Here is a 25,606-nt window from a genome sequence, read left to right as displayed (position 1 = left end):
GTGTTGAAGAGCTTGCTGAGGGGGTTGGAGAGCTTGCTGATGAGAGCCCTCAGCCAGCCCCCTCCCACCTGGTCACGACGCAGACCCAGCTGTGTGAGCCTGACAGCGTGGATGAAGATGACCCACAGCTGGCCCTGTTCAAGGACGCCCGACACAGGAGGCAGTCAATCAGGAGTAAACAGAGGAAGGCAATGGGGCACCTCGGAAGGAGGCAGAGAGAAGCCACGCCCTGAACTGTATAAAAGGGGAATGCGTGGGAGGGCTGGTTTGCTGAAGGCAACCGTTTGAATAGTTCCTGTTTCATGGTTCGTGTCTTGTTTTGCTCTGTTTGCTTTTGTATCCATAAATTTGGCAGGCTTAGTTCCAGCCTCTTGCCTTCTTGTAAAAGGGGTTGTCCCTGCCTTTTCTGCAGGGCCGGTAGCAGGCTGGTACAGAACAGTAGGTTGTAAGTGCAAAGCCCGATGGTTAGTCATTATTTTCAGTTGCCGTTGTAATAACTGAAGAGTGGTTAAACCAGGGGTGTCAAACTCAATTTCACTGAGGGCCGCATCAGCATTGCGGTTGCCCTCAGGGGGCCAGGTGGGTGTGGCCAGGGTGGGCGTGGCCTACTGGGTGGGCGTGGCTAGAGTGCGTACGGCCTGCTGGGTGGGCGTGGCCAGCTCTACATCGTTCGCATCAAGGGTGCCTATGGGGGGCCTGGGCAGGAGTGGGACAGATCTGAGGGTCTCTGGCAGAAGGGGGGTCTCTGGGCCAGGGCCAAGGCTGTGGGGCCGTTCCCTCACTGTTTCCAGGATGGCTTCGCGGGCCGCATGAAACCACTTCGTGGGCCGCATCCGGCCCCCGGGCCTTGTGTTTGACATGTCTGGGTTAAACGAAAGGCTGTAACTTGAGGACGGCCTGCACTGTTGTTGAATTTTCTCTCTGTCCGAGACCAAATAATGATTCAGTTCTTGTGCTACTAGGCCTGAAGGTGGAAATCACTCACTGTGGACAGATGAAAAGAAAATACCGAGTCTGCAACGTTACGAGAAGACCAGCAAGTCACCAAACGTAATATTCGACGTTTTGTTTATTTTTGCAGTTACCTAAAAATAACCATTATTTATTTATTTATTTGTTAGTTTGTTTAGATTTATATACCGCCCTTTTCCCCGAGGGACTCAGGGCGGTTTACAGGGCAAATTAAAACACTGCAATGTACAAATTAAAATAAAATTAAATTAATAGCCCCCAAAAGAGTTTAAAATTTAAAATTTAAAACCTTAAAATCCCTCAATCCAGGCCGGCTAACTCAAATAGCCAAGTTTTTAGGTCCCGGCGAAACGAGCGAAGGTCGGGGGCGATCCGGAGTTTCACAGGCAGCTGATTCCGTAGGGCAGGCGCGCCCACCGAGAACGCTCTCCCCCTGGGGATCGCCCGCCGGCACTCCCTGACCGGCGGGACCCTGAGGAGGCCCTCCCTGTGGGAGCGCACAGGACGATGGGAAGTGGATGCTGGCAGCAGGTGCTCCCTAAGATAATCCGGACCCATGCCATTTAGGGCTTTATAGGTCATCACCAGCACCTTGCGTAACTACATTCCATATTCATTGCTTGGGATCCTGTATCTCCTCAGCAGATAAATGATCTGCCCCCCCCAAAAAGCACATATATCATATAGCTTTCTTCCGTATTCCCGTTTCAAAAATTCTGATCCGAGGGAATAGTTTTTTTTTTCATACGGAGGTGGTGTCCTGTTTGTGAAGATTTTATTTTGACCCATTGGGACTTGTTCATTTGATTGAAATGCTTGGTAAATCCTGTTTTTAGAAGTTGAATAACAGAACAACACAGTTGGGGGGGTCATCTAGTCCAATTCCCTGCTCAGGCAGGAGACCCTATACCATTTCAGACAAATGGCTGTCCAATCTCTTCTTAAAAACTTCCAGTGATGGAGCACCCAGAACTTCTGGAGAAAACCCATTCCACTGATTAATTGTTCTCACTGTCAGGAAATTCCTCCTTAGTTCTAAGTTGCTTCTCTCCTTGCTTAGTTGTTCCATCCGTTGCTTCTTGTCCTGCCTTCGGGCGCTTTGGAGGATAGCTTGAGTCCCTCTTCTCTGGGGCAGCCCCTGAATGATTGGAAGGCTGCTATCATGTCACCCCTAATTCGAACCTGAGATGCATTTTGAGTAGACTCAACATGTTAATTCTGGTTGTGGTTTCCAGATTAGCTGTTAGATGAAATGTGGCCACTGAATCACAAAACAAGAGATTAGAAAAAAAAAGTCTATATTCAGAATAGGAGATTACAAATTATTTAGGAACGTGTGAGGTTTGCTGGATTCTAAGTTGGAACTACTGTGCCCTCATTAAACAGTTGGTTAGCATTGGATCGGACAACCTCTTAAACCAGGGGTCCCCAGCCACCTGGGCCACGGACCGGTAGCGGTCCGTGGTCCGTTAGGAACTGGGCTGCATAGCTGGAGGTGAGCCCTGGGCGAGCGAAGATGCGATCTAGGTTGTGTACTCCCCCCTTCCCCTTGGAAAGATTGTCTTCCACGAAACCGGTCCCTGGTGCTCTAAAGTCCATAACGTGACTTGTGACTTGTAGAAATACTAAATTGTCTCTTTCTCCCCTTGAACTTGCCTTTCTGCAGGTTTCCTCTTCAGCAGGAAAGTGGCCAGACTGTTGAATGCACGGTAGCTCAATATTTTAAGGACAGGCACAAACTGGTATTGCGCTATCCTCACCTTCCATGTTTACAAGTTGGACAGGAGCAAAAACACACCTACCTTCCTTTAGAGGTAATCTTGTCGCCGTTGAGGCGTTTTTCCCCTCTCCCCCCCCCCTCATCTATTTCTCTTTATTTTGATTCAAAGACACGGCTTTCGTCATGATTTGGCTTTTTTTTTCACACTACCAGGCTGCCATCTTTTTTTTTTTTGAAAATTTTTTTATTAGTTTTTATAGGGTTAAAAAGGAGGGTAGGGAAATGGGGGTTTGGGATAGGGTATAGGAAGGGATGCGGTGGCTCAGTGGGTTGGGACGCTGAGCTCGTCGATCAGAAGGTCGGCAGTTTGGCGGGTCGAATCCCGAGTGCCGTGTAACAGTGAGCGCCTGTTACTCGTCCCAGCTTCTGCCAACCTAGCAGTTCAAAAGCACGTAAAAATGCAAGTAGAAAAATAGGGACCACTCCGGTGGGAAGGTAACAGCATTCTGTGCGCCTTTGGCGTCTAGTCATGCCGGCCACATGACCACGGAGACGTCCTCGGACAAGCGCTGGCTCTTCGGCTTTGAAACGGAGATGAGCACCGGCCCCTAGAGTCGGAAACGACTAGCACGCATGTGCGGGGGAACCTTTACCTTTACCTTATAGGAAGGGTGGGGGTGAGGGTTGGGGTTTCCCCCAATAACATTCAAAATTTGGCAAACAGCATGGTGTCTGGGTAAATGTACATAAATAAGGATAATAAAGCTAACACTGACACTGATAGGTATAATAAATTATCAAAAACAATACTAAATTTTCGATGTATGATATCATTCTTACTGAAATAAATTCAAAATTGCGTATCACATTCCTTTCTCTCTAACTTGCTTATCTAGCCATTGATAAAATTTATTCCAAGTACTATAGTCTCAAAGGGGAAGGGCGGAGACGCAGAAGTGTTTATAAAACACGGTCCGTGCAAAGACTCCCTTTGTTTCTGAAGTTGTTTAACGAAAACCTTTTCTGTTCTCACTCAAGCAAAACCAGAAGATGTGCCTGTCAGTTACTGGTCTTGTGTGTTTGTGTGTGTGTCTCTGTTTGTGTGTGTCTGTGTGTGTGTGTGTTTTAAAAAGGGTGTGCATTGGACACTGGGGAACAATGCTTTTGTGACGCCTCAGAGGAAAATTCGGTTAACATACGACTAGCACTGCTGAAGCTAGGAAGTATCTGATCAGTCCTTTAAATGGGAGTCCAGATAGCCCTTGACTTACGGCTGCTCGCTTAGTGACTGTTCCAAGTTACGACAAGAGTCCAAAATAGGTTCTTACGACCTGGATCCAAAGTTCTGATGCTTCTGCCTCCCCCTCCCCCTTTCCCATGCTCCACGGATTTTAGATGCTTGGCATCTGCCTTGCATTTATGATGGTTTATATCAGGGGTCTTCAAACCTGGCTCTTTTATGACTCGTGGACTTCAACTCCCAGAATTCTGGGAGTTGAAGTCCAAGAGTCATAAAAGGGCCAGGTTTGAAGACCCCTGGTTTATATCATTCCACGATCATCTGACTGCAATTCACAGCTCTTTTTTGGCTGGAAACTGGCATTATTTCCAGTTCCCAATGAAAAACAGCCATGGTAGAGAATGGGTTCACTTCGCGACTGTGGGGCTTGCTTAATGACTGATGTAAAAAAAAATGTTGTAAAATCAGGTTGGTCACATCATGGCTCGCTTAATGACCATCACGACTTACGACTAATTCTGGGCTCGATTACGGTCGTCGGTCAAAGACTATAATACGGGCAGCCCAAGAAATAGCATGCTGTCATTTTTATTTTTATTTTTCCAAAATACTTTGACGGTAACTTTTTTGGCTGTGCTGTTTCAGGTATGCAATATAGTTGCAGGACAGAGATGCATTAAGAAGCTGACAGACAATCAAACCTCTACTATGATTAGAGCCACGGCGAGATCGGCCCCAGATCGTCAGGAAGAGATCAGCAAATTGGTGAGCGTCAACCCTGCGAGGTAGACCAGACGTGGAAAACGGATGCTGTGTAGACCCGAAGCTGCTTTGATTGATCAGGAGAGCTATAAGAGCAGAATTTTGCAAGTCTGACTGCTCTTCTTTCTACCCTCTTTTCTCCTCAGGAGGATTAAGGGGTGGGGACTGTTGAGATGTTTTTGTAAACAGCTTTCTTGGCCTGGGTTCAAATCTTGTTTCTCTGCTCGTTGCCTTGGTAGTGGAGCTTCCCTCTGTCCCTCAAGGGCATCGTCTGTACTCTCTGCAGTGGCTCCCTTCTCTCTCTTATTGGAACAGTAGGAAGGGGACCTACGGGCACAGGTGTCCGTTCCACGTCTGAAGGAACGTCACGGAATGTCTTCCCACAGTTCCACTCCCAGCAGTCAGGTTTTTTGTAGACAATATTTCTCCAGGAGTAAGAGAGGGAAAAAAAATATGTCGCGGTCTTGGAGGCTGAAGATTTTGAGGAAAAAAATAGAGAAAAACCAAGACTGTTGTTGCAGGCACAGAACATAGGACACAGAATAACCAGAGCTGGAAGGGACCTTGGAGGTCTTCCAGTCCAACCCGCTGCTGTTCTGTACCAGCCTGCTATCGGCCCTGCAGAAAAGGCAGGGACAACCCCTTTTACAAGAAGGCAAGAGGCTGGAATTAAGCCTGCCAAATTTATGAATACAAAAACAAACTGAACAAGACACGAACCATGAAACAGGAGCTTTTCAAGCGGTTGCCTTCAGCAAACCAGCCCTCCCACGCATTCCCCTTTTATACAGTTCAGGGCGTGGCCTCTCTCTGCCTCCTTCCGAGGTGCCCCATTGCCTTCCTCTGTTTACTCCTGATTGACTGCCTCCTGCGTCGGGCGTCCTTGAACAGGGCCAGCTGTGGGTCATCTTCATCCACGCTGTCAGGCTCACACAGCTGGGTCTCCATCGTGACCAGGTGGGAGGGGCCTGGCTGAGGGCTCTGCGGAGCCTCAAGGCCATCATCAGCAAGCTCTTCAACACCCCCTTCCTCCTCCTCCAACTGCCGAACCCACAGGCTGACCCTGAATCACAACAGCTGCTCGGGCAGGAGACCCTACACCCTTTCAGACAAAACGTTGGTCCAATCTCTTCTTACAGACCTCCAGTCATGGAAGCACCCACAACTTCTGGAGGCCAGCTGCTGCACCGGTGAATTGTTCTCACCGTTAGGAAATTTCTCCCTTCGTTGCTTCTCTCCTTGGTTTGTTTTCATCTCTTGCTTCTTGTCTTGCCTTCAGTTGCTTTGGAAAATAGGTTGACCCCACCTCGTCTTTGTAGGAGCCCCTCGGATATTGGAAGACTGCTATCATGTCACCCCCTCGTCCTTCTTTTCATTAGACTAGACCAGGGGTAGGCAACCTTGGCTCTTTTATGACTGGTGGACTTCAATTCCCAGAATTCCTCAGCCAGCTTGGAAACCCCTCCCTTTCCCCTCAGCCTGGCTGGCTCAGGAATTCTGGGAGTTGAAGTCCACGAGTCATAAAAGAGCCAAGGGCCTGGCCTAGGCCTAGGCCGCTTAATGACTCGTGGACTTCAACTCCCAGAATTCCTGAGCCAGCCATGCTGAGGGGAAAGGGAGAGGTTTCCAAGCTGAGCCATGCTGGCTCAGGAATTCTGGGAGTTGAAGTCCACCAGTCATAAAAGAGCCAAGGTTGCCTACCCCTGGCCTAGACGTAACCCAGTTCTTCCAACCGTTCTTCATGCATTTTAGCCTCCAGTCCCCTGATCATCTTTGTTGCTCTTCTCCGTACTCTTTCTAAAGTCTCAACACCTTTTTCATATTGTGGTGACCAAAACTGGAAGCAGGCTGCGTAGGCTAACTCTCTTCAGGCTTAAAAACGGAGGAGTTCAGAATTGATTTCCCGTTGCAACTAATCCGTTTGTTTGAGATGCACGTTTGTATGAAGGATTTTTTTCCTCCCCCTCCTAGATGAGAAGTGCAAGTTTTAATACCGACCCTTTCGTTCGTGAGTTTGGAATCATGGTCAAAGATGAAATGACGGACGTCACGGGGAGAGTGTTACAGCCGCCTTCGATTCTCTACGGAGGCCGGGTAGGTGGCATCTGGGCTTCAAGTTCTCGTCTGAGTTGTTGGTCGTGGGCCCAAAGTCAGAGTTGGAATGACCCATTTCCTGTGATTTCAGATGGGCTACGCAGTGTCCAGCTGGGTGGCTTGCAGATGTTCTGGGGTTAAATGTCGGTATAAAGTTCTCGCAGACAGGAATTGCCTGCAAGTGGGGAAGCCTTAATAAGGGGGACCTGTCTGTCTCAGGTCTCATGGGCATGTCCTGAAGGCACCGAGAAGAGAGGTCCTCAACCTTTTGGACACCAGGGACCGGTTCTGTGGAGAAAGGTTTTTCCACGGACCGAAGGGCGTGTGGTTTTGTGTGCTGCCTGCATCCCACGGATGGGTCTGTGCTTGTCTGTGTGGACCGGTTGCTGGCATGCCGTGGCCCAGTACTAGTCCACGCCTGGGGGTCGGGGATCCCTGACCTAAAGAACTGAAATGAACATGCAACATGTTGGGTTTTAGGAGAAGGCATCAAGAGACGCAGTTGTGCACTCAAGCCTCCCGTTCTAACTTTCCACTGTGCCCTTTTTGCAGGGATAGGCAACCTTGGCTCTTTTATGACTGGTGGACTTCAACTCCCAGAATTCCTGGGCCAGCCATGCTGAGGGAAAAGGGAGAGGTTTCCAAGCTGAGCCATCTTGGCTCAGGAATTCTGGGAGTTGAAGTCCACCAGTCATAAAAGAGCCAAGGTTGCCTACCCCCTGCACTAAGGTGTGGCTTGTTCTTTGGTCTGCAGTCCATTATTTATTTATTATTTATTTATTAATTCGGTTTATATACCGCCCTACTCCCAAAGGACTCAGGGCGGTTTACAAGGCAAAATTTAAAAACAACACAATATAAAAATTAAATTAAGTCTAGCCGCAAAAATTAAAATCACAATTTAAAAGCATTAAACCCCTCAGTCCAGACCAGATAGCTCAAAGAGCCAGGTTTTTAGGTCCCGGCGAAATGAACGAAGGTCGGCGGCAGTCCGGAGTTCCGTTGGCAGTTGATTCCATAGGGCAGGCGCGCCCACAGAGAACGCCCTCCCCTTGACTTAACGGCCACAACTGAACCAAAAATTGTGTGAAATAGTTAAGTGAGTTTTACCCCATTGCGTGGCCTTCCTTGCCATAATTGTTAGGCGAATCGCTGCGGGTTGTTAAGTTACTCACACGATCGTTGACTTTGCTTGGGAGAAGGTCAAGGGGATCACGTCACCCCCCCTCCCCCTCCCCCGGGACACACCGCAACCGTCATGAATATGAACCGGAGCCGAGCTTCCGATCACGTGACCAGGAGGATGCTGCAACAGCAGTCACAAGGGTGAAAAGCAATCCTAGGTGCCATCGCAACTTTGAAGGGTCACTAGATGGACGGTTGTAATTCGAAGACTACCTGTATGTCTGACCAAGGAGAGCTTTGAACACTCCGTCTGGGTGTCAATAATAATAATAATAATAATAATAAAGTTGGAAGGGACCTTGGAGGTCATCTAGTCCATCCTCCTGCTCAGGCAGGGAACCCTATATACTATTTCAGACAAATGGTTGTCCAGTCTCTTCTTTAAAAACTTCCAGTGTTGTTAAGTTCGAACGGTTGCTAAAGGAATTGTCGTAAGTTGAGAACTACCTGTATTTGCCACTGTTGAAAATTATCTGTATTGTTAGGTTTTATTACTATGTACATTTGATGGAGCTACACCTGGCAGGACTAGCAAATTCTTATAACCCAAAATATTCCTCGCCTTCAAATTCAACATTTAACCCAGAATTCTCTACCTTGGCAAACTCTTAAGACCTCTGGACTTCACTTCCTAGAATAATAATAATAATAATAATAATAATAATAATAATAATAATAATAATAATAATAATAATAATAATAATAATAATTATAATAATAATAATAATGATGATGATGATGATGATGATGATGATGATGATAATAATAATAATAATAATAATAATAATAATAATAATAATAATAATAATAATAATAATAAATAATAATAATAAGTTGGAAGGGACCTTGGAGGTCATCTAGTCCAACCCTCTGCTCAGGCAGGAAACCCTACACCATTTCAGACAAATGGCTGTCCAGTCTCTTCTTAAAAACTTCCAGTGTTGGAGCATTCACAGCTTCTGGAGGAAGGTTGTTCCACTGGTTAATTGTTCTCACTGTCGTTTCTCCTTAGTTCCAGGTTGCTTCTCTCCTTGACTAGTTTCCATCTGTTCCTTTGTTTTTTCCCCCTCTTTTCCATCCTGGTGTTTGGCATCAAAAGACGGATGTTCTTGGACACTGCTGCACAGTAGAGCTTTGTTTGGTGTTTTTGTCTCATTCAACTTTTCCCCCCCTCTCTCTCTAGAACAAAGCAATTGCGACTCCAGTGCAGGGAGTCTGGGATATGAGGAACAAACAGTTTCATACTGGCATTGAAATCAAAGTGTGGGCCATCGCTTGCTTCGCCCCCCAGCGTCAGTGCACGGAAGTCCATCTTAAGTGAGTCTGCGCTTGAGTGACATCTTTCTCCCGTCTCTCGATGTTTCCCAAGTCGCCCGCTCTTTTCTCTAAGCTGTTCTCTGTGTCTCTTCGCAATCACGGTTTCTTTTGCCAATTCCTGTACGAGTAGCCCTTGTACTGGAGTTAAGGTTGTAATTGTATCGGTCGTTAAGCAGGCCGTCCCTGGACCGACCTGATTTTTTAGGACATGTTTTGGAGCAGTTGTGAAACGAATGCAGCAGTCATAAAGTGAGCGCAGTTGTTGTTTAAGTGAACCCACTGTTTGCAAAGAGTGCTTTTTGCTGGAAATAGGACGCGAACACCAGTTTTTGGCAAAAAAACGTAAATTGCAATCATAGGGTTACAGGACGCTGCGAAGAGACATAAATACGGGCTGGTTGCCAAGCGCCCCAAGCGCCATCACACTCCGGACACTGGAACTTCTCGTCAAAAGATGAATTTTTTTTTTTTAAAAAAAGACTCTCAAATTGATTAGTAAAATTTACTAATTACTAATTGCAGTTCCTGCAGGCTTAGGTTGGGAGTAGTGATTATACCCTGGGTGAATTATGTCACGTGTGTGTGTGTGTCATTAGAATTTTACGGATGGTTTTATAGGTTTACTTTTAATGCGCTATATTTTCGTTCTGTGAGTTTTCTCCATGGTCTTGAATAAATCATTTTTCCTCATCAAGTCTTAAGTAGGCAGTGAAGGGGCTGTTCCAAGCTTCCTGGCCTAATGTTGTTTTGGAAGGAACGGATTAAAGCGGTAGTCTCATAGATCCGCTGCGGATGGCGCTGGTTTTGTTCTCGCCTAAAAGAATTGGCAGAATTGGATTCCAGAGCTGGGAATCCACAACTGCGGAGCGTAGAATGTCACCTCTGTAACACGGCTATGTACAACTTTTGGTTCCTGCTTTTAAAATGTGGTGTTGGTACTTTTGAATGTTCCAGAACCTTCACCGAACAACTGAGGAAGATATCCAGAGATGCAGGAATGCCCATCCAGGGCCAACCTTGCTTCTGTAAATATGCCCAAGGAGCAGACAGTGTGGAACCCATGTTCCGTCACCTGAAGAACACCTATGCTGGCTTGCAGCTTGTGGTTGTCATTTTACCTGGGAAAACACCTGTTTATGGTCAGTCTAAGCGACAAATACGCCTCGGTCACGTTTTGCGTTACTGTACATCAGGGGTCTTCAAACTTGGTCCTTTTATGACTTGTGGACTTCCAACTCCCAGAATTCCTCAGCCAGGCACATGTGCCTGGCTGAGGAATTCTGGGAGTTGAAGTCCACAAGTCATAAAAGGGCCAAGTTTGAAGACCCCCCTGCTGTAAATTTCTCAACTTTGAAGGCTGGAAGATGCATGGACTTCAAGTCCCAGAATTCCCCAGCCATTTCAATTCTGGGAATTGACGTCCACGCATCTTCCTGTAGTCAAGGTTGAGAAACACTGTTGTAAATGTTCACTCTGATCCTCAAGGCACTTTCTTGAGTGGGTTCTCTCTTTTTTGCTCCCTCTCTTATTTGGGTTATGAGTTATTTTCTACCTTAACGCTGGAAGTGCCTGATCTGGGACGCTCGTCAGCTATAGCGCAATGCAAGCTTGATAGCTTACCTTGGCGTTCTCTTCTAAAATGTCACAAGAAGAAAGCTTTATACATGCAGCATTGCAGCATATCTTGCTGAACAGCCTTTCCTTCAGAAAAAGAAGGCTGCATGTGAAAATGCCAGAATTCTATCGATGTTAGAAGACGATGGTTGGATAATTTGCCCAGATTCGCCTGGTACACCAGTTGCGCCCTTTTCTGGACCGAGATGCCCTACGTACAGTCACCCACGCACTCGTTACCTCCCGTATAGACTACTGTAATGCTCTCTACATGGGGCTGCCCTTGAAGACCACCCAGAGGCTTCAACTGGTGCAGAGTGCAGCTGCACGGGTAGTGATGGGAGCACCCCGATACTCCCATATTACACCCCTCCTACGTGAGCTGCATTGGCTACCGGTTGCCCTCTGGGTGAGATTTAAGGTGCTGGTTCTTACCTTTAAAGCCCTACATGGCTTAGGCCCGGGATACTTGCAGGACCATCTGCTACCGGGAACGAATTCCCATCGCCCAGTACGCTCACACAGAGAAGGCCTCCTCAGGGTACCGTCGGCTAGACAATGTCAGCTTGCGACCCCCAGGGGAAGAGCCTTCTCTGTGGGAGCGCCAGCCCTGTGGAACCAGCTCCCCCCTGAGCTTCGTATGGCCCAAGATCTCCAGTCCTTTCGCCGCGGCCTCAAAACACTCCTTTTCCACCTGGCTGACCTAGACTGACAGGGATTTTAATTATGTTTACAACTCTAACTCTATTCTTGAATTTATTTTAATTTATTTCAAATTTTTATTTTTAATTTACTGTACAGAGACCTTTAAGTTCTGTTGTTGTTAGCCGCCCTGAGTCCCTCGGGAGATAGGGCGGGATATAAATCCCATTAATAAATAAATAATAAATAATGGAGGAACGATTGAAAGGGTGGCATGATGGTGTATGTCTAGATCTAGCAGCCGTCGTATCATAAATTCTTAGTGGTGGAAGCTTAAATGTTACCTTTCGTTTCGAACATACCTGCCTCCCATCGACAACAGATAAAGAGTTGGGTTTTTTTGAAGTTAAAGAAATGCACTTATTGTATTAACAGCCACACTGTGCTTCAGTAAATTCACATCAGAAGAGGAAATAGATCAAGTTCCATAAACAAAAGTACTAATTAAAAGATTTCTAAGATGACAAGACCCCAGTTCTTAAAGCTGCTTTAGAATTCTCAACCAAAGGGAGATAATTATTATTTTTTACATTGAGAGTATATTTTTTAAAAAAACATAGCTTCCCATCTCAGACAACTAACCCTGAGTGAGCGGCTAATTAAGGACATGTCTTGTTGCTGAAAAAGGTTTTGGTCAGGGTGGACTTGGCAAAAAATACCCCAGTCAAGTAACTACCAACTCAAGACAGACAAGCTAACAGTAAACAACAACCCAGTCCACTTCTACCAACACTTGACAGTGCAAGCCATTAGTAAATAAAAAGAAGAAGCTCTACCCCCTTGCTAGCATTGATGATGTTGCCTAGTTTGGTAATGAAACGTTCTGCAAGAAAACAACTGTGCTCAGAGATTACCAATGACCCCTCATTTCAATCCTGAGCTACAAATATTTTCTTCTATAGGTGTTATATGGTCCGTGGCCTTCTCCTTAATAGTCCCCTACTTTATCTCAGAGGGGCATTATGAGAAGATGCTGCAATAGAGAGAAGAGATTACAGTTGGTGCTAGGTGTCAACGCTGCAAACATTGGATGTTTTTGCTTTGACAATATAAGAGGCAGCCTTTTCCTTTAAATTGTTTTGCTATTAGAATTAGATGAAGCTGGGGGGAGGAGGGAGAATGTTGTTTTTAATAAGATAAGAAATGGCACATTACACCCACGCAGAACAGCACACCCCTGATGGCTGATCTGCAAATAACAGGCTTGCCTCTACCCACAGACAGCGCACCCCTGGTCGCTGATCTGCAAATAACAGGCTTGCCTCTACCCACAGGCAGTGCACCCCCTGGTGTGGAAGGGAAGCTTTGCCCTTCAAATTTGATTGGAGAACGTGATTTATGACTGCTAATTGGAGGAGGGAATTGTGCCAATATTAGGTACTGAAGGGAGGGGACTTTTTAGGGTAAACAATGCCTGAAGGTTCTTTGAAGTGTTTCATTAGTCAGAACCATGATGCTTGGTGGGGTTAAGCAGTCAGAGTAGCCATCAGAGCATCAGCATGATCTGTTGAACAGAATCTCTTCTCGTTTCTCTGACTCTGCAGCCGAAGTGAAGCGTGTGGGTGATACCGTGTTGGGAATGGCCACGCAGTGCGTGCAGATGAAAAATGTGCAAAGGACGACCCCCCAGACACTTTCCAATCTGTGCTTGAAGATCAATGTCAAGCTAGGAGGAGTTAATAACATTTTATTGCCACAAGGAAGGTAAGGGTTTTCAGGGTATGAATAAGTATCCACTAAGCCCTGTGCTGTGGAAGAAAGAAAGCATCTTGTTCGTTCATTTTGTTGGCTGAATAATTTGTCTAGTTACCCAATTTGCAAATAATGTGCATTTAAAAAAAAAAATTCCAAGAAAACAGTTCTCTTCAACGTGGAGTAATTTTATCCTACAGCATTTTTTAAAAAAAACTGTTTTGGTTTTGTGGTTAGATCTTAATTAATGCCTTATAACAAGGCAGAATCTCAAACTTTTAAATTGCATTTTGAGGGATCAAGCTGGAAGTTGTGAAGGCCTCTTGTTTATATTGCACCAGGCAACCCTCCAGTTGTGACTAGTTTTGTGGCTGAAGGAGAGGAAGCCAAAATAAAAAATAATTATAAATTTCATTCATGGCTGGGCTGTTGACTCTGAAAAAAGAATAAGACTTAAACTATTACATGTTGGGTTGATATAACAATTTGAATAAGGGAAGAGGGAGAGAAAAGTCTGCTACTGGCCCTCACACTGTGCTACTTTATAATTTAACCATGGTTTATTGACACCATAATTTGACTTGTCAGTTAGGAACAACTACATCATGTAACTGTAGAAATACTTAGAAATTAAGTAACCTGGATTTTCATGGCAACAACATTTTAAATGTGAAGATCAGCCACTGCAGCCGATGCAAAGAATAGGTGGAGAAAGGAATATTAGGCATATTAGCCACCTTTTGAGTTATTTATCAAACTAATAAAGGCAAGAAACAAATAAACATGCTTTGATTTGTGTGTGTGTGTGTGTGTGTGTGTGTGTCCAAACAACTGGCCAGCTGCTTGGAGCTTCTGGGCCAGTTTGAAAAGTAGTCACATATCACTGCCCTTGTTTTGTTTAGCAATAAGTAGGAAATGGATGGGGGAACTTTAGACATCCCAGATGTTCAGTTACAGTTCCCAGCATTCCTCATTGCTGGCTATCATTCTCTAATGCACCAGCATCTCTCTCCATCCATACGACGGAGCGTGAATGACTTGTAGGTTTTGCTTTCCTCAAAAGAACACTTAAAGCTGAAGATAAAAAACAACAACAACCTCCCGCTCTTGGCTCCCAATGCTTTTCTTCCATCATTTAGTTCTGAGCCCAGGAGAATCTCTGGTTTCCACGCATCGTATTTTAAACTCGCTCGGCACCAGTGGTCGCCCTCCACACGGTAGCACAGATTTCCCCACCATAAAGCCCGATTTGATTGTCCCTTTGTCTTTGAAATACTATCGCCAGAAGGCCCAGGAGAACTAACTGGGTTGTGTGCCTAACTCTTCTATGAGTCACTGTAGGTTTTTCCAGCAGGTCTGCTGATTATGTTAGATGTTTTGTGCCAGCCATGGCAGTTTCCCAAAAGGGTCATCAGATGGAGTCAAAGAGGCTTCTTTGCTTCCACTGATGAGCCAAGGGTCACAGACCCCATTGGCAGAGTGTTTTATGGTCAGGGAGGGACCAAGACCCCCCATAAATACCTCTGCACGAGGGGCTGCTCTTTGTTCTACTTCTAGTTCTAGCCTCTTAAGATTCTACTCCTAGCTTCTAGTTCTTCTTCTGTTTTAGTTATGTAATGCTAGCTTGCTTTTATTTTATTTCTCTCTCACATGCAGGCATGAATGCTTTCATGCCAAGTATTTCTTTCTCTTTGATCTATCATTGAATAAAGCTAATATGATTGCATCTCTGCGTGATGCTTTTACTTGGAAGCACCTTAACGATCCATCGTCCTCGTGAGTTCATCTCACAGATTATGTCTCTTTGGTAGCAGCCTCTGGCAGCGTTAGTGCCAAAACAGCTTGTAACGGGGCTTGACTGGAGACCCGTCCAGAGTTACAAAAAATTCCATGCACAGATCTTCAACAGGGCTGAAGCTACGTCTCTGCAAAATAACGAAAACCTATATCGTTTGACTCTTTTCATCTTAAAAGAGGAGACTTATAATAAAGGTATAAAAAGGTATTACAAATATAGTCCTTGACTATACCCCGTGTTTCCCCGAAAGTAACCCTAGCTTGATTTTTTTTTTGGGTGGGCCTAATATAAGCCTTATCCCAAAAATAAGACAAGTTTTGTGGCGAGGCACACATCTAAAAACCAAGCTGGGGCAGGGGGCGTGGAGCTGCCCCACACCCACTCAACTGCCAGCCAGGCCTGCTTCTTCAGAGGCCTCTTCTGCAGCCAGGCCTGCATTTCTCAGTCACAGGGCTTTCCGGAAGGCCTCTGCAGCCGAGTACAGAGCTATGGATTCAATCTGTAGCTCGGTTCTGCAAGACCTCGGTACTCGGCTGCTTAGGCCTTCTAAAAAGGTCTGACTGCAAAATGCAGGCCTGAATGCAGCTGCAGAACTTTGGCCCCAGAAGAAGTGGACCGGCTGGGTGGGGCTGCCGGTGCCAGAGGTGAGGTAAGGCCTACCCCGAAAATAAGACCTTGTGTCTCTTGGAGGCAAAAAAAAAAGAGCCGATTTTATTTTTGGGGAAACATGGGTATAATAGAGGTATAAAAAGATATTACAAGTATAGTCCTTGACTATATAGTCATTTAGTGACTGTTTGAAGTTACGGCTATACTGAAAAAAAGTGACTTAGGACTGTTTAACAAATGTGGCAAGAAAAGTCATAAAGTGGGGCAAAATTCATTAGGTCAAAATGTGGTGCTGGTAGAGATGGTGCCCAAGGCTCTTGGCCTGTCCTCAGATGGAAACGTGCTGGCAGAACACAGTTGTATAACGGGTGCTCTTTAGTGTCCTGGAGAACCCACAAAGGTAAGCTTGCCTCCTAGATTGTGTTGTGCAAATACTTTTTTATGCTCTCTCTTAATTAGGCCTCCAGTATTTCAGCAGCCTGTCATCTTCCTGGGTGCAGATGTCACTCATCCGCCAGCTGGAGACGGGAAAAAGCCATCTATTGCTGCTGTGAGTAAAATAGACATTTATCGCCACCGTTCTCTTTTTTTCTTTTTTCTTTTTTTTTCGACTTTTAATTTTTATTCCAAAAAATTAAAATGCAAACTCCAAAAAGGAAAAGAACACAAAAAAATTATACAAAAGCAAAACAAAAAATTGCTGGAACGTTAAAACACGTGCCTGACAAAAGAACAAAAGACAACCACACCCTTAGCTGAATACTGATAGATGTACTGCAGCAATGTTTAATTTCGCCTGTATTTTCATTACTATATTTGCATTTTATCTGATGTTATTTTTTTTCCTACCGAAGCATCTTTCGTTTCTCCCCCCCCTCTACCCCTTGCCCCAAGTGTTTCTGAAGGAGTCTTCTCTTGGTATTGCCTTAAAAAAAACCAACTCTGTCTTTCTTTAGAATAGTCGTCCTGCTTTTGTGGCAGTTCTGCTTCATTGGCTTTATTTAGTGGGTGTGCTTTTGGAAAATGTGGTTTTATGGATCATTTTTTCTTTCTTCTCTCTGTGTCTGCGATCACCTCATCCTTGATGGCTTTGTGGCTCGTGTCTTGTGTCCTCCTGTCCCAGTGTTATAAAAAGAACAGAATAACCGAGCAGGGGGGCTGGACTAGACGTTGGAGGTCATCTAGTCGCGATCTGAAGACACTCTTATTTGAACAAGCCGGCCTGGCCTGATGGGGGATGGGTTGGGTTTTTATTGTCATTTTTAATATATGTATTTATTGTTTTTAGTTGGGCATATGTTTCATTTTCTTTTAACTTTTGTATTTTTGTATTTTTTATATATCTGCCCTGTTCACCGCCCTGAGTCCTTCGGGAGAAGGGCGGTATATAAATAAAACTATTATTATTATTATTATTATTATTATTATTATTATTATTATTATTATTATTATTATCTAGTCCAGCCCCCTGCTCAAGCAGGAGTCCCCATACCATTTTAGACAAATGGTTGTCAGTCCCTTCTTAAAAGCCTCCAGTGATGGAGCACCCACAACTTCCGGAGGCAAATCCTTCCACTGGTTAATTGTTCTAACTGTCAGGAAATTTCTCCTTAGTTCTAGGTTGTTTCTGTCTTTGGTTAGTTGCCATTCTTTCTTGTCTTGCCGTCTGGTGCTTTGGAGAATAGGTTGCCCCTATTCACCCACCCACCCACCCACCCCCAAAAATGTGACGAACTCCAGGCGTAATAGAATGGCCATTTCCCAAATTCCCAAACAACAGGCTGGCTGGGAATTCCTGTATTGATAAGCCTGTTGAACCCAAAGATGCTTTTTTTCACGAGGCAACCGGAAGTTCTTTTATTTTTCTCTTTGAAGACGTTTCGCTTCTCATCCAAGGAGCTTCTTCAGCTCTGACTGGATGGCGGGGCTTCTTCAGTCAGAGCCGAAGAAGCGTCTTGGGACGGGAAGCGAAATGCCTTCAAAGATAAACAAAAGAAAGTCCAGTTGCCTCGTGAAAAAGCACCTTTGGGATAACCATGACCTGGATGACTGACAATCTCCCTATAGGCCAGTGACGGCAAACCGTTTTGAGACCGAGTGCCCAAACTGCAACCCAAGACCCACTTATGTATCATTGGGGGCCGGGTGGGCGTGGCCCTTTGGGTGGGTATGGCCAATTGGGTGGGCGTGGCTGCAGTGGTAACGGCAGACTGGGTGGGAGTAAAAAGTTCAATCAATTCCAACTTTGCGAGAACTTTTTTTTTTCCCCCTGTGAGAAGTTGAAATTGATTTTTATTTATTTTATTTATTTTATTTAATTAGTTTTCTATACCGCCCTATTCCCGAAGGACTCAGGGCAGTTTACAGGGCAATATTGAAAAGACAATGTAAAATTAAGATAAAAATAGAATTAAAAAGAATTAAATTAATAATTGCCCAACAATAAAACAATGTTTATTTATTTTATTTATTTATTTTAATTCCATTTATATCCCGCCCTTCTCCGAAGACTCAGGGCGGCTTACAAGCTTAGCAATAGCCTTCATTCTATGTATATGCCTGCTTATTAGGGCTTTCACACATCCCCCCCAAGCGGCATTATTACAAAGTCAGCTTAATTGCCCCCAACAATCTGGGTCCTCATTTTACCTACCTCGGAAGGATAGAAGGCTGAGTCAATGTTAAAAAACTTGAAACTAAAAACCCCCTCAGTCCAGGCCAGATAGATCGAAAAGCCAGGTTTTCAGGTCCCGGCGAAACGAGTGCAGGTCGGGGGCAGTCCGGAGTTCCACAGGTAAATCATTCCAAAGGGCAGGCGTGTCCACAGAGAATGCCCTCCCTCTGGGGATCACCCGCCGGCATTCCCTGACTGGCGGCACCCTAAGGAGGCCCTCCCTATGGGAGCGCACAGGACGATGGGAAGTTGATTGATTGATTGAGCCTTTTTTTTTTTGCACACGGCAGCGGAGGCCTAAAGTGAAAAGGTTTTATAAAGCCCATCTGAAGGCCTAGGACTGGGGCTACGGCACGCATGCCCACAGAGAGGGCTCGGCGTGCCACCTGTGGCACCTGTACCATAGGTTCGCCACCACGGCTATAGACATTCACCTGTTGAACTGCTACAGGCTTTATTTCAGCCACACAGGTGGTGCCGGATGGGGGACGTTCCTTAAAAGTTGCTGTGTGCTAAATTCCATGGTCTGCCGCTTGCTTTTTTTTTTCTCCCTTCTTTTCCCCCTATTCACGAGAGACACCCTGGCTTCCCTCCACAGGTTGTAGGCAGCATGGATGCCCATCCGAATCGCTACTGTGCCACTGTGAGGGTCCAGCAGCACCGCCAAGAAATCATTCAAGACTTGGCTGCCATGGTTCGGGAGCTGCTGATCCAGTTTTACAAATCGACTCGATTCAAGCCGACGCGGATTATTTTCTATCGAGACGGTGTTTCCGAGGGGCAGTTTCAACAGGTTTTTTCCGATCTGCTTTTCCTCTTCTTGCGTCCTGTGTGTGTGGCTTTACGTTGAGAAGGGAAATTTAGATGAACGTTAGTGACTTCTTCAATGGTCGGGTGCCTTAATTCCAAGAATTGGGACCCAGCATGTTTTTTTTATTTTTTTATTTATATATATATATATATATATAAATATATATATCGACTTACCAGCGATATCACTGTTGCTCAGTGAGATAGTGGTTCAGTGGCTTTTGCTCCCTTTTACGGCCATTCTCGCCACGGTTGTTAAGCGAATCACTGCAGTTGTGAAGTTAGTCGCACGGCTGTTAAGTGAAGTCTGCCTGCCTTGTTGACTTTGTTTGTCGGAGGGCCCCTGGACAGTGCAACCGTCATAAACACGAGTCCGTTGCCAAGCGTCCGGATTTTGATCATGGGGCCAGGAGGATGCCGCTGCCCCTTTTTTCAGTGTAATTGCAAACGGGACACTAAATGAACAAGTTGTAAGTCCAGGACTTGTCGTGTCTTCCTGTACTTGCTCGGGATAGGAGCCCCGCCCCCTACTTTGCATGGGGTTTTTGCAAAAGGGTGGAGACTTGCTAGGTCGCTCCTGAATTTTGAGCATTTTTGACCATTTCTGTCTTCTGATGCCGTGAGGATAACTGGAGACTAAATGAGAGGATTGGAGGGACTTATAATAACTTAGAGCTAAACCAAAGTTTCTCAACCTTGACCATTTTAAGATGTATGGACTTCAGCTCCCACATTTGCCTAACCTACATTTCATTACCAGGCTAAATAACATCATTATTGCGTGGTGTAGTCAGTGTGCCCCAGGGCTCTGTTCTGGGCCTAGTGCTCTTCAACATCTTCATCAATTATTTGGATGAGGGGATAGATGGGGAACTCATCAGATCTGCAGACAACACCAAGCTGGTAGGAATAGCCAATACTCCAGAATATAGGCTTAAGATACAGGAGGATCTGGACAGACTCGAACACTGAGCGCTATCTAACAGAGAAGGGCAACAAAGATGATCAGGGGACTGGAGGCTAAAACATATAGGGAACGGTTGCTGGAATTGCTTATGTCTAGTTTAATGAAGAGAAGAATGAGGGGGGACATGATAGCAGTCTTCCAGTATCTCAGGGGCTGCCCCAAAGAAGAGGGAGTCAAGCTTTTTCTCCAAAGCACCTGAAGGCAGCACAAGAAGCAACAGATGGAAACTAATCAAGGAGAGAAGCAACCTAGAACTAAGGAGAAATTCCCTGACAGTTTGAACAATGAATCAGTGGAACAACCTGCCTCCAGAAGCGATGGCCCACACTTTGATTTCAATGCCAGTATGAAATTGTTTGTTCCTCATATCCCAGACCCCCTGCACTGGAGTTGCAATTGCTTTTTTCTAGAGAGATGGGGGGGGAAGTTGAATGAGACAAAAACCCCAAACAAAGCTCTACTGTGCAGCAGTGTCCAAGAACATCCGTCTTTTGATGCCAAATACCAGGATGGAAAAGGGGGAAAAAACAAAGGAACGGATGGAAACTCATCAAGGAGAGAAACAACCTAGAACTAAGGAGAAATTTCCTGACAGTGAGAACAACTAACCAGTGGAACAACCTGCCTCCAGAAGCTGTGAATGCTCCAACACTGGAAGCTTTTAAGAAGAGACTGGACAGCCATTTGCCTGAAATGGTATAGGGTTTCCTGCCTGAGCAGAGGGTTGGACTAGATGACCTCCAAGGTCCCTTCCAACTTTATTATCATCATCATCGTCATCGTTATTGTTGTTATTGTTGTTGTTGTTATCATCATCATCATCATTATTATTATTTATTATTATTATTTATTATTATTATTATTATTATTATTATTATTATTATTATTATTATTATTATTATTATTATTATTATTATTATTATTCTAGGAAGTGAAGTCCAGAGGTCTTAAGAGTTTGCCAAGGTAGAGAATTCTGGGTTAAATGTTGAATTTGAAGGCGAGGAATATTTTGGGGTATAAGAATTTGCTTGACCTGCCAGGTGTAGCTCCATCAAATGTACATAGTAATAAAACCTAACAATACAGATAGTTTGCAACAGTGGCAAATGCAGGTAGTCCTCACCTTATGACAATTCCTTTAGGGACCGTTCAGAGTTAACAACAGCACCGAGGAAAAGGGACTGATGGCCATTTTTCAGACTTACGACCGTCGCAGCGCCCCCACGTTCACGTGATCAAAAATTCAGAGGCTTGGCAACCGACTCATGTTTATGACAGCATGTCCCGTGTGTGTGTGTGTGTGTTTGTGCGTTACGTGGTCCCCTTTTGCGACCTTCTGACAAGCAAAGTCACACGGGGAAGCCACTTTACTACCTTGTTAGTAACTTAATAACGGCAGTGATTCAGCTTAACAACCGTGGCGAGAAAAGTCGTGAAATGGGGCAAAATTCACTTAACCAATGTCTTGCTTAGCGACAGAAATCTTGGGCTCAACTGGGATCCTAATTCGGGGACTATCCGTAACTCTTTAAAAAAAAAGAAGTTTTCTCCTTGTAAATGCAGGAGGAATTCTGGTTTGGTTCTGACCCAGAACCTCCCTCGAAATTGTCTCATTCAGGGTTGTCTAAACCAAGTCTCAACAATGACCGACTGCAGGGTTGTGATAAGGGATTGTGTTTGCCCAACAGAGTAGCATGCCTGGGCGCGTACACTTTTTTTTATTGTTGCAGTGTTTTTTCTTGCCTAGATCTAGCCACTTTAGCTTCATTAAGTCAAGAATGTGGGGCTGGTCCTGGTGTTTTTGTGGGCTTCGGATCAGCTGTTTTGCTGCAGGAAAAATACCTGAAGGAAGATACACATAAATAAACAGGATGAAAGGAATCTTTCTTATTGGCAACACATTTCAAGCTGTCTCTTCTTTCACTCTCCCGCTGCAGGTTCTTCATCATGAATTGCTGGCTATCCGGGAAGCATGCATTAAGCTAGAAAAAGATTACCAGCCAGGGATTACGTTCATTGTGGTGCAGAAGAGGCATCACACCAGGCTGTTTTGCACCGACAAAAATGAAAGAGTAGGTATTACACACACACACACACACACTTGGAGAGAAGTTGGCAAGCGATGAAATAAGAACTCTCCTGTTGTCAACATGATCTATTACTGCGACCTCAAAACCTGCAAATTGAACTACTTTTTGACTTAATTCTTTTTTTTTTGTTAGCGCCAGAATGTTAATTCTTGCATCCTTTGGTTTTATATCCACAGGTTGGGAAAAGTGGAAACATTCCAGCAGGTACCACTGTGGACACAAAAATCACCCACCCGTCGGAGTTTGACTTCTATCTGTGTAGTCATGCTGGTATTCAGGTATCTTCCGGATGCACGCGCGCACCCACACCCACACACACGTCGGGTGTCATCTGCTCTGGGTCGGATCCTTCTCAGCTCAGTGTGCATGTGGTTGAGAGTGTCTACGTTTCTAGTTTTTAGTGTCGTGACACTTATTTTCTGTCCCTTCTGCAACGTGAAAGTTGAGAAAGGGTTCCCTTGGACAGAATTTCCTCTCCACTCGACACGTTTTCAGGAATTCCTGATAAAAAAATTTAAGAAGGAAGTAGAAAGTTTTACATTGCAAATACTTTGATCTATCTATCTATCTATCTATCCATCTATCTATCTATCTATCTATCTATCTATCTATCTATCTATCTACAGTATCTATCTATCGGTATCTATCGGTATCTATCTATCTCTATCTCTCTATCTCTCTATCTCTCTATCTATCTATCTATCTATCTATCTATCTATCTATCTATCTATCTACCTATATCAGTATCTATCTATCTATCTATCTATCTATCTATCTATCTATCTATCTATCTATCTATCTATCTATCTATCTGTATCTTATCGGTATCTGTCTGTCTGTCTGTCTATCTACCTATGTCTGTCTGTCTGTCTGTCTGTCTGTCTGTCTATCTATCTGTTTATCTCTCTCTCTCTCTCTCTCTCTCTCTCTCTCTCTCTCTCTCTATCTATCTATCTATCTATCCATCTATACACACACAGAGACATTCTGACATTGCTCTGAAGTCAGTTTGCAGTTCTGAATTAGTGTCTGTCTGTCTACATCTCTCTCTCTCTCTTTTTCTCCCCCCCTTTTTCTGTCTGTCTGTCTGACAGTTTATTGTTATAAATTAAGCAGCGAATACAGCTAATACGCCTTCATCCTCTTAGATTCCCCACAACAATCCTATGAGGTAGGTTGGGCTGAGAGGCGGTGATTGGTTCAAAGTCACCTGGCCGGCTTTCATGCCTAAAGCAGACTAGAACTCACCGTCTCCTGGTGGTTGACCCAAAGTCACCCAATCAGCTTTCATACCCAAGGTGGGAATAGAACTCATTGTCTCCTGCTGGCATAAAGATATCCAGCTGGCTTTCATGGCTAAGGCTGGACTAGAACTTACCAACTCCTGATGGCTGATATAAAGACACTGAGCTGGTTTTGATGCCTAAGGGACTAGACCTCACCGTCTACTGCTGACTGGCCCAAAATCACCCAGCAGGCTTTTATGCTTAAGGTGGGACTAGACCAGGGGTCTGCAACTTTGACAACTTTAAGACTTGCGGACTTCAGCTCCCAGAATTCCTCAGCCAGCATGGCTGGCTGAGGAATTCTGGGAGCTGAGGTCCGCAAGTCTTAAAAGTTGTCAAGGTTGCAGACCCCTGGACTAAACTCTAGTTTCTAGCCTGGTGGCTTAACCACTAGAGCAAACTAGAAAAAAATCCATTTATATAAATTTATACCAAAGTATACATTTCAATTTCAATTTTCTTTACAATTGCTACCTGTCCTATTCTATGAATTTGTCCTCCACCTTCCATTGTCGGTGCTGCCCCATGCATCTCTTACCTCTGGTGTCAGCAACAACCTGGGCAGAAAAGTCACACTGGGATTCTCCCAATACAGTTGCCCTGCATCTGTGCTTGATTTCACCTGCGCCACACAAGGCTACTGATAGTCTGGATCCTTTGGTTTTCCCGTGACCTTCTTTAAGAGCCGTAGACCAGAAACCACGTTTAGCGTTCTCGTCGGTTACTTTGTCCTTCAAAAGAGAAACGCTTCTGGGCAATGTTTGGAAGTCTTGCCGAAAGAAGGTTGACTGGTGGGGGGGGGGGGAAGAACAGATGGAGACCTTTCCTTAACTGAGTTTGGGGTCCATTTCCAGGGCACAAGCCGACCGTCTCATTACCACGTTCTCTGGGATGACAATCGCTTCTCTTCGGATGAGCTCCAGATCCTCACCTACCAGCTGTGTCACACCTATGTGCGTTGTACTAGATCTGTTTCAATCCCTGCGCCAGCCTACTATGCACACCTGGTAGCCTTCAGAGCCAGGTACCACTTGGTGGATAAAGAGCACGACAGGTGAATAAGATAGCAAGGGTGGATGGATATGGGCAGGGGTGGGATTCAAATATGTGAACAACCGGTTCTCTGCATGGATGCCACTTCCGGAAGTCCATTCTGTGCCTGGGCAACAAAAAAATTAGCTACTGGTTCTGCTGAAGTGGTGCGAACCGGCTGAATCCCACCACTGGATAGATGGATGGATAGATAGATAGATAGATAGATAGATAGATAGATAGATAGATACAGTGGTGGGATTCAAATGTGTGAACAACCGGTTCTCTGCATGGATCCACTTCCAGAAGTCCATTCTGTGCCTGGGCAACAAAAAATTAGCTACTGGTTCTGCCGAAGTGGTGCGAACCGGCTGAATCCCACCACTGGATACAGGCATAATTTGGTCAAATGAATGCAGGGGGTCCTCGACTTAGCGGCCATTCTTTTAGCGAGCCTTTGAAATTTCAACAGCACTGAAAAAAAAGTGACTGATGAGCGGTTTCCACACTTAACGACTGTTGCGGCATTCCCGTGGTCACGCGATCAAAATTGGGATGCTTGGCATCTGCATGAATTTATGATGGTTGTCCTATCCAGGAGTCACGTGATCCCCTTTTGTGACCACCTGACAAACCGAGTCAGCGGGGAAGCCTGGTTCCCTTAACAACCGGGTGACTAACTTAACAACTGCAGTGGTTCGCTTAGCAACTGTGGCAGGAAAGGTCGCAAAATGGGGCAACGTTCACCTAACTCGGGTAGGCAACCTCGGCTCTTTTATGACTGGTGGACTTCAACTCCCAGAATTCCTGAGCCAGCATGGCTCACCTTGGAAACCTCTCCCTTTCCCCTCAGCGTGGCTGGCTCAGGAATTCTGGGAGTTGAAGTCCACGAGTCATAATAAGAGCCAAGGTTGCCTACTCCTGGCCTAACTTACGGCTTTTTTCCCCACACTTAACGACCATTGCAGCATCTCTGTGGTGACGTGATCAAAATTCAGAGGTTTGGCAACTGGCTCGTATTTATGACGGTTGCAGTGTCCCA

General features: G+C 45.1%; 1 protein-coding gene across 1 annotated transcript in view; it reads left to right on the top strand.

Annotated features, from left to right (window-relative positions):
• The window catches only part of AGO2 (argonaute RISC catalytic component 2), a gene marked incomplete at its 3' end in the record, with an annotated part of 49,453 nt that extends 24,863 nt beyond the window's left edge, over positions 1–24,590 (top strand). The window contains exons 7-18 of the mRNA XM_081325633.1: positions 963–1,050; positions 2,639–2,786; positions 4,578–4,697; positions 6,666–6,788; positions 9,157–9,290; positions 10,245–10,429; positions 13,151–13,310; positions 16,165–16,255; positions 18,978–19,172; positions 22,094–22,228; positions 22,423–22,524; positions 24,387–24,590. Of these exons, the coding sequence (XP_081181759.1) occupies positions 963–1,050; positions 2,639–2,786; positions 4,578–4,697; positions 6,666–6,788; positions 9,157–9,290; positions 10,245–10,429; positions 13,151–13,310; positions 16,165–16,255; positions 18,978–19,172; positions 22,094–22,228; positions 22,423–22,524; positions 24,387–24,590 (1,685 nt within the window). The remainder of the gene's footprint in view (positions 1–962; positions 1,051–2,638; positions 2,787–4,577; positions 4,698–6,665; positions 6,789–9,156; positions 9,291–10,244; positions 10,430–13,150; positions 13,311–16,164; positions 16,256–18,977; positions 19,173–22,093; positions 22,229–22,422; positions 22,525–24,386) is intronic.
• Between the last annotated feature and the right edge of the window lie 1,016 nt (positions 24,591–25,606).

Source organism: Vipera berus (assembly GCF_964194415.1).
Source record: "Vipera berus genome assembly, chromosome: 3".
NCBI classification, from domain to species: domain Eukaryota; kingdom Metazoa; phylum Chordata; class Lepidosauria; order Squamata; family Viperidae; genus Vipera; species Vipera berus.
The sequence above is the reverse complement of the archived record's forward strand: the minus strand, read 5'-3'. Positions and strand labels throughout refer to the sequence as shown.